The 9,367-nt window shown below is 34.3% G+C and overlaps 1 protein-coding gene and 1 long non-coding RNA gene across 2 annotated transcripts; both read left to right on the forward strand.

The window, feature by feature from the left end:
• The first annotated feature begins 838 nt into the window (after positions 1-838).
• On the forward strand, positions 839-3,280 carry LOC118487260. The gene is made up of 2 exons (XR_004881051.1): positions 839-1,148; positions 2,035-3,280. It is a non-coding gene; the product is annotated as an uncharacterized LOC118487260 (long non-coding RNA).
• Positions 3,281-5,332: 2,052 nt separating this feature from the next.
• LOC110884686 (eukaryotic translation initiation factor 3 subunit H) lies at positions 5,333-9,367 on the forward strand. Its single transcript, XM_022132410.2, has 12 exons — positions 5,333-5,493; positions 5,658-5,743; positions 6,405-6,521; positions 6,618-6,721; positions 7,314-7,380; positions 7,473-7,606; positions 7,699-7,747; positions 8,265-8,336; positions 8,420-8,521; positions 8,600-8,667; positions 8,774-8,926; positions 9,040-9,367. The coding sequence occupies exons 1-12, from the start codon at positions 5,484-5,486 to the stop codon at positions 9,095-9,097; spliced, it is 1,020 nt and encodes a 339-aa protein (XP_021988102.1). The 5' UTR covers positions 5,333-5,483; the 3' UTR covers positions 9,098-9,367.

Below are 9,367 nucleotides of genomic sequence, written 5' to 3' on the forward strand. Positions count from 1 at the left end.
GTTGATCGGGTTCTGAATCATTGATTGTTGATGAAAAATCGCACTATAATGTAGTGATTATTGAGATAGAAAGTGAAGAAATAGTTGAAGATGGTGGGTTTTGAAAATGGTGGGTTTTTGAATTTACTGGGTTTTGAAAAAGGAAGAAGAAGGAGTTGGATTGACTAAAATACCCTTTCTCTTTATTTTAAAATTTGTCACATGTCATAATCCTATGGCTTCCTATCCTTCCTAGCGAAAATTAACTTCCTATTTGATCTTTTCCCTTCTAAATTATTTGAAAATGTATTTAAAAGTTATATGTAACACAATTTAAAAAACCAGTACGCAAAAGTATTTGTAAGAAAACTAATAGATTGTTTATGAAGGAATACAAACTTTTCTATTGTAAAAAAGGTTTTAATAAAAGTAAATGAAAATGTTTATATTAAAAAAAATTAAAAACGTTTTCATAAAACTTCATGATCAGCATGCCATTAATTTGCCTTAATTTGATTGGAAACTTATTTTTTTAAATAGAAATTAGCTTTACCCAATAAGATTAGGAGTGAGAAAAGTTTTTTTTTTCCTTAAAAAAACACCCTTTTAGTAAATATTTTTCAAACTCCCCATTTTGATAAACAACTTTTCCAACTACACCATTTTAGGAAAAAACTCCATTTTAATCTATATAAATACTTTTTAACGACTTAATGAGGTACTAACCAAGATGACTGCTTTAATATTATTTATAATATATATCATATATTAAAAAAATACAACTTTACCACATGTCATCATTTTAGGCCGCCACTCTGATGATGTGGACATACACTTAAACTTGAGAATTAACAAATTGAGCGACATTTTGTTTCCTCCTATTTTCCTTCACACGCTTCTCAATCATCCTCTCATTTCTCTTCAATGAAATCCCTATTTCCTTAATTATGTATTCATTTCTTTTCTCAATTTCTTTTCAAATCAGAAATCTGGAGCCATAGTGGCAGAAGTGGTGGTTGAAGACAAACCAACGATGGTGATAGGATTTCCCCAGTTGTCAATCACTCATGCACCTAACCCTAATCACTATCTCACTCAACCTGCTATAAATGTTGCTTCCAGATCTTTCTCTACGATTCAATACAGACGAAACGTTCAAGATCCTTCAGGTTAATTCAAATTCGATTAATCCTTTGATAGTTTTGTTAATGAATGTAAACAGTTGATTGTGTGTGTTTGATAGTTTCAATTTAAACATTCATTTCGGGTTCGATTTTATATGATTTATTCAATTCCAAGTTACTATATTCCTAACTTATATTTGATATGATTTATCTTTGAAACCATCAAGATATTACCCTGTTTGTAGTATATATCTTTCACAATCATTTTTATTAAATTCTGAATTAATATGTGTAAAATATGGTCAATCTGAGTTGTATTCTGATTGATGCTTGAGTTCTCAATTGTTATTTTTCTATGTTTTCAAGAGCTAATTATTCTTTGCAATCTATAGTTTATGGTTATACTTTTTAGCAATGTATAAATTGACAGTTCAGATTCTTGATTAATAAAGTTTTAATCTTTTCAACATAGAACTATGATCGAAATCAATAAGAAGATGATACAGGGATTTGTTTATTCAAAATAGGTAGGGTAACTTTCGTTCTCTGATTTGTACTCGATATTGTGTTGAGCAACTTTGCACACCTGACTAAAAGTCAAAGTGATTTAACATTTTGTTATGGGATGTATCTTATGGGAGTGATAGGACCCTCCATTGCAATTTTATTTTCAACTTAGATTTCTGGGTGACAATTCCTGTTGCAACTCTTGGTAAGTCACTAATAAACGTTATTTCGATGATTATTGTGTTACTGGACTTTTATTATGGAAAAAAAATGAAAGTTACTTTAATGATGTTAGCGTTACGTTAAGAATATATTTGTTTTTTAATTTTAAACAGATAGACAATGAGGTTGTCAGGCTTTACAATTTTTTTTATTTCGACCTTTTTTTTGTGTTTTGGTGGTGATACCTGTTTATAAATGGCAGGTTCGGTATTGGTTAGGGTTGGCAGGTTCGGTATTGGTTAGGGTTGGCAGGTTCGGTATTGTTTAGAGTCTTATGACTCTTATGCACTCCATCACTAGTGTGTTTCAATTTCTTGATTGGTTTCTTTTTTGTTTTTTCTTCTTAGTGATTCAAATTAATTTTAATTTAATATAATAGCATAAAAGCCACATTAGGGGGTGCAGGTTGAGGCAAGTTCTGTATCCGGTCTATGTTTGATATTAGTATCGTGTACATGGAGTGTGAAGATTATAATACGAAGCTGCCAAAATATTTGCCAGACCAGGTCCTTCGGACCGGAAGGCCTTTGGCTTACGGCCCATAAGGGCCTTGAAAAATCAAAATTTTCCAAAAATGTCACTTTTAGTCCCTACAATTGAGTTGTGTGTTATTTCATGCTATAGTTACATAGTTATGTATGTTTTAGGCATTTTAAGGTGTATACAAGCATGTGAAATGTATGAATATGTTTGAATATAACTATGAGAAAATATAATCTCGGTGTATAACTCGGTTTTTAATTATAAATGTGTATTTCGTGATTGTTTGCATATTGTGCATGCATGATTAAACAAGTATGATATAAAATACGATTTCCATTACGATCAAAGTCTCAGGAATACAAGGAGTGAAATTGAAATACGATTTACAATAAATCAAAAATAAAATGAAAAATACGGAACGTTACATCATATGTGACAATATCTCACAATTCATTGGAAAAAGAACAACAAATTTATGTGATAGTTAGGGGATCAAGATGATAACTTCAAAACCGGTACATCCTCAAGCCAACGGTAAGCAGAGTTAAGCAATAAGATCATCATCAACAACCTTAAGAAGATATTGGGAGCTAAGAAGGGGAAATGGACAAAAGAATTACCCTTTGGCCAAATATAACAACAACAAAGAATGCAATAGGCTAGACCTCATTCTCATTAGTTTTTGGAACTGAAGTCGTGATCCCTACATAAATGGTGATCCCTACGGCTAGATCCAGTCTTCATACCAAGGAGACCGGTGATCAAGCCTTAGTGAAGGATGTTGATACCATTAGGATTGCAACACATCAACAAAAGATAACAAAGTCCTATAACAAGAACATTCGAATAAGAGCTTAGGGAGGAACGACGTTAAAGGTTTTGAAGGAAGAGGAGGCTTGAGTAGTTGAGTTCGAAGATTATTGTGTAATGATTTAAGTTTTTTATTAGAACTCGTTGTTTATGTTTTTCGGTTTACTCAAAGTTTATACTTTGACAATGTTTTCTGAACCCGTTCGCTTTAACTTTATTTTTGTTTTCCTTCTGACTATGAGTAGCTAAACTTTTTGTTCTATTTTAGTTGTCTATTCGTTCTAATTGCATTTGATTAAAAACCATTTTCTCAAAAACCAAATTGTTAGGCTAGGAGTCGATAGAGATCTAGTACCAAAAGCCACTGCTATTGTGTTTACGGTTCGATACTCAGACTTACATGTTAATTAGTTGAATTTAATATTTATTAATTAGTTGAATTTAAAACGGGTTAGGTTAAAACGGTTTCAGGACAGAACAAATCACATAATATTTTAATATTTATTAATTAGTTGAGTTTAATATTTTAATTTTAATTTTATATTTCTTATATACATTTTATTTTAGTATTTAATAATACGTATTAGTTGTGGATTCGTTCCTTGGATCGTTTCCTTGACCGTTGTATGCGATGAACACATATCTTGTGCGAAATCCAAGTACGTGTGTGGATCAGACACAAAGATGTAATTATAAGTTGTTTTCTATTGATGTTTGACAGTTACAATGCCACGAAAACAAACTGGCAGAGTTTCCCCTCTAAGTCAGCAAAGTTACAAATGAACAAGACCTACACACATATATTTAGTAGTTATGGATGGCAAAAAGCCCAAGCCCGACGGGTATACCCGAAACCCGAAACATATGGGCCGGGTATATCCGAAGCCCAATGGGTATGGGCCGGGTACGAGCTTAAAAAAATCGGTTACGGGTATAGTGATACCCGCCCGATACCCGACCCATTTACCCGAATAATACCCGAAAGTATCATATTATAGATTTCCATATAAATTAACTTAGTACATGTACTTATTGCCTTCTCTATAGTCGTATGTGGATATGTATTTGGCAGGTGCTTAGTGAACAAATAACTTATTTTTGAGCATGTATATTGGATATGGAAGCTATCACCTTTTATTATGTGGATGTTTATGCAATTAGGTGGTCCTAATACAATTGCTTAATTAAGTAATTTTGATGTAGTTTGGTATATGAGGTCTAAATATGACATGTAAGTTATTAATCATATTTTAATTTGTTATGGTCATTAAAATAGTAAATTATATAAACATTAAAGTAAAAAATTACACATTTGTCCCAACGGGTATTTTTATGAAATTTAGCGGGTATACCCGATACCCGCGGGTATGCCCGATACCCGACAAATACCCGACGGGTAATGAGCCGGGTATGGGACAAAGAATTACAACCGGGTACGGGCCTGGGATTACCAATACCCGGCCCAAGCCCGACCCATTGCCATTCCTAATAGTAGTGGTGGCTTCGTACGAAGCTGTTATGACTCCCTTCGTACGAAGTGAGTCCCAAACGTCGGACCGTGTAGCAACCAATTTTGGTGGGGTTGGGTATCGTAACCGAAATTCGGTTGCATGGTTTGGTTAATAAAATGAAGGTTGGGTTTGTGTAGCAAAGCCAAGTTGGGGATGAATCGACGCACTTGAACCACTCGAACCACCATGTTTATTTTGCGCCCTCGCCTTCGAACCGGACCCTAAATATTTTTTCTTCCCTTCACCTTTGTTTGAGCCTTCCGTTTGTTTGAAAATAGTTGAAATGATGAGGATAAAAAAGTGTGTAAAACATGACAGTGGATTTGGTTTGTTTTAAAGGTGAAAATTAGATTTTTTTTTTAAAATAATGTAAACGGCTATATAGCCGTTTATATTGCACAACAGTCGAAAAAATGAAGCCCATCCCGAGCGGTAAACCTTCACAGATGCATGACCCTTCCCGAGCGGTAAACACCTTAGGCGGCGGTGTTACCGCTCGGTAAACTCGTTTACCGACTAAGTTTGCCGCCTACTCCGTTCACCCTTATTGGCTTTAATAATAAATTAATTAATAAGTTATTTCCAAACTCAATCCAAACACCATTAGTCACAACAAAAAGAAAAAGGTTTCAACAGAAATTTGTGAAAAGTACAAGGACCATATATGCGCCTCATATAATCTAATCTTTCCTTTCGACGGATAAAAAACCGATTGTATGCACAAAATTAGGGTTTCTTCCTGCACCCAGCGAGCCTTCACTCATACATAACACAGATCCAGAAGCAGAGCTTCATCAGTTCAATCCTTCAACAATCTGTTTCATCCTTCTGATTCATCATCACGACAATGGCATCCGGTTCGTATATTCCTCAATTTGCCTTCTTATTTTGAATTTTCCGCCGCATAAACTCAATTGGTTGCGTTAAATTGCGTTTGCGAATATGCGTATGTTAAATTGATTCTAATTTGTGTGTATTTTGTGTTTTTTTTTTTTAATTTTGTTTGTGATTGTTTATGCAGCGGCGCCGTCTCGTTCGTTTTTGCAAGTTGCAGCCACTGAGGAGGCAGTTGCACCGCCTCTAAGAGTTGTTCAGATTGAAGGACTGGTAGTTTATCTTCTCTTGATGTTATTTGTGTCTACTTATGTTGCTATAGAGGCTAGGGTTTTGTATGTGTTTAGAGTATGTGTAATCGATTTATTCGTTTTGTTGAATGTCGATGCGTGTTTTGTGAATATTATTGCTTGTTTTAAGCCTATCTACATTTACGTTTGAGATGTATGATTTTAAGTATTTTCAACTTGAATATTTGGCTTGTAATTTACAAAATGAAGCTGATAGTTTACAGCATAATTACAATCACTCATTAAATGATCATGAATTTATAGAGAACATAATGAAACAGGATTAAGAGGTAGAGTTGTACATGTCATTGATTTAATATTCATCATATTTATTCTATAGGCTGATGCTCTTTTTGCATCAAGTTAATTTGAATATATATAGTCATAGTTGTCCTCGGGATGTTATTATATCTGACCTCGTTACGTCTACAGTTTCTTTTAAGTTTCTTGTACCTGTTTTTCTACTTCTATCAAGTGTAATAAGAGTGGCTATGGTCTCAAGTCTCAACTAGTCCCAATCTTAGGTTATATCTTATAAGCTCTATTAGCATCAAGTTGCTGTAGATTTACAACGAATTTATTCAGTCACCAATTTTGGGTCAGTTACACCCCCTCACTTGTCTGTAAATTGATATTATGAACAGGTTATATTGAAGATCATCAAACACTGCACAGAGTTTTCGAACGCTCTTGTGACTGGACAGCTTCTTGGTTTAGATGTCGGCAGCGTTCTTGAAGTTACCAACTGCTTTCCCTTTCCGGTATGCCATGCTGTCATTATTTCCTTTTAGATAATAATTTTTAAAATTGCTGTTATGATTCTGTGTACGAGTTTTTTTAACCGATATAACTGACAGATCCGCGAGGAAGATGAGGAGATCGAGGCAGAGGGTGCTAACTATCAACTTGAGATGATGAGATGTCTTAGGGAAGTTAATGTTGACAATAACACTGTGGGATGGTGAGTTCAAGTTCATAGGCGTCACTAAAACTTGTGCAGTTAGGGCTGCAAACGGACCGGACATTCAGCGAACAGTTCGTGAACTGTTCGGGTGGAAGTTCGTGTGTCTATTCGTTTAATAAATGAACGAACATGAATAGAGACCGCTTTTGTTCATTTATGTTCGTGAATGTTTGGTAACATGTTTGTTTGTGTCGATGGTTCATTAATGTTTCTAGTTTTTATATTTTATCAAAATACTTTAAAATTCTGACAAACAAAATATGTATACCATTTTTGTTCATGAACATTAGTTTGTGTTCATTTGTGTTCATGAATGTTCGTTTGCGTTCGTTGCCTAAAATTAACAAACGAACATAAACACGTTCATTTCCTTAACGGACGAACACGAACATAAAATCTTGTTCGGTAAGTGTTCATGAACAGTTTGTGAACACATTGGTTCATTTGCAACTCTATGTGCAGTTATCATATTATTTAGATGACATCATGCACTGAGTGTTATCTGACATCTGTAAATCGCATCTTTTAATTTTTCATTTGTTAATCTTGCTTAAATAGAAAGTTGAATGTGTTTTCTTTACTAATTCAGGTACCAATCAACGATATTAGGTTCTTATCAGACTGTGGAACTGATCGAGACTTTCATGAATTATCAGGTAGCACATCTCTTCAGTTATATTTTTGCTTTTTATTTGGTGTAGCTTGCATTACAATTTAAGCACATGCATTTTTTACATAACTATTGCAGGAGAATATCAAACGATGTGTGTGCATTATTTACGACCCTTCGAAGTCCAACCAAGGTGCATTGGCTTTGAAAGCCTTGAAGCTTTCTGATTCTTTCATGGAGCTTTATCGCAACAATGAATTCAATGGCGAAAAGTAAATTCCATTTTATCATATTCTTTAATGAATTCGTTTTTTACGTATTGCAAGTTAAATCTTACTTTGTTTTCTTATATATTCTTGTGTAGGTTGCGGGAGAAAAATCTAACATGGGTGGATATTTTCGAGGAGATACCTGTATGTGTCTGATACCTAGTTGCATGAAAAATTTTATTTTAAATGACTAAAATGCCATTTTCGTCCCTGTGGTTTGGCCAGTTTTGCGACTTTTGTCTAAAGGTTTGTATTTCCGCATCTGGATTCAAAAGGTTTGAAATCTTGCCATTTTCATCCGGCTCGTTAACTCCATCCATTTTTCTCCGTTAGTCAGGGGTAGTTTTGTTTTTTTTGTTAACTTAAAGGGCAATTTAGTCTTTTCAGGAGTATTCAGTCTTAAAAAGACCAGATGCCCTTTAAGTTAACAAAAAAGATGGAACTACCCCTGAGGTGACGGAAAATATGAATGGAGTTAACGAGCCGGATGAAAACGACAAGATTTCAAACCTTTTGGATCCAGATGTGGAAAAACAAACAAAAGTCGCGAAACCTCAGGGACAAAAATGTGATTTTACTCAAAAAAAATTATTACTCGTTGCATTGAATAAATCATTTTGCTAATGTTATCTATATTTCTTATGATATTTTCATGCAACAGATCAAGGTTTCAAATTCAGCCCTTGTCAGTGCGTTTATGACCGAGCTGGAAGCTGACTCACCTGTCACCCAGGTATCTCATAGATATATTTTACAGTTTTCATCGTGACATTATATAAATTAAAGTAGTATTGGTTGTTTTTGTCTATATGTTAGTCTGATTACGATAGGCTGAAATTATCAACAAATCCTTTCCCGGAAAGGAACATGGAGTTTTTGATTGAATGCATGGATGATCTCTCAATGGAACAGCAAAAGGTTGATTTTTTTCTTAGCTGGTAGTTTGCTTCACATATTATGTCATTTTTTACATGGATTCTGTAATTTTTTTTTCAGTTCCAATTTTATTATCGCAATCTGTCACGTCAACAAGCCCAGCAGCAAACATGGCTTCAAAAAAGAAGGTAAAAATTGGACATTTAAGCACATGTGGAATGGCTTATAATTTTATTACTTTTTTATGTGGATCAATTGTTTATTATTGTTTGGTTTTTGGTATATGTTTAATAGGGCTGAAAATATGGCACGTAAAGCTGCAGGAGAGGAACCTTTGCCTGAGGAGGATCCTTCAAACCCCATCTTTAAGCCTCTTCCTGAGCCGTCACGATTGGATAGTTATCTGATAACAAATCAAGTCTCCAACTACTGCAATCAAATCAACAGGTAGGCTTTTGCAGTTTTTGTTCAGTTTTTTTTTTTTTTCATATTATGTAAACGGAACTTAATTTATGTATGTATGTATGTATGTATGTATGTATGTATGTGTGGGAGTGCAGTGTTGCAGGGCAGAGTTTCAGCAGATTGTATCTGATGAAGGCATTACATGAAAACTGATGATGAAGCGCTATGAAACACTATGTTCTAGAGAGATGTGTGATATTGGGTATGCTGGCTCGTGTTATCTTTATTTTCTGTTATTTATCGGCAACTGGAGTGGTATGCTAGGAGAATTTTGGTTTAAAAACATTTTATTAAAATCGGCAGTTTGTTTTTTATGGGTAATTGTTGGTTATTCATGACATGTCGTTGAATTTTACAAATTCTGTGATAAAGAAAAACGTGCATGCCAATGGACAATGTTTCATGAAAAAGCGATTCAGGTGA

The sequence above is a fragment of the Helianthus annuus genome, chromosome 15 (genome assembly GCF_002127325.2).
Source record: "Helianthus annuus cultivar XRQ/B chromosome 15, HanXRQr2.0-SUNRISE, whole genome shotgun sequence".
NCBI classification, from domain to species: domain Eukaryota; kingdom Viridiplantae; phylum Streptophyta; class Magnoliopsida; order Asterales; family Asteraceae; genus Helianthus; species Helianthus annuus.

Coding starts and splice junctions, on each gene's coding strand:
- LOC110884686 (XM_022132410.2), top strand. Junction 6,722..7,313: donor GACAATAACACTGTGGGATG/GTGAGTTCAAGT, acceptor TTACTAATTCAG/GTACCAATCAACGATATTAG. Junction 8,927..9,039: donor TACTGCAATCAAATCAACAG/GTAGGCTTTTGC, acceptor GTGGGAGTGCAG/TGTTGCAGGGCAGAGTTTCA.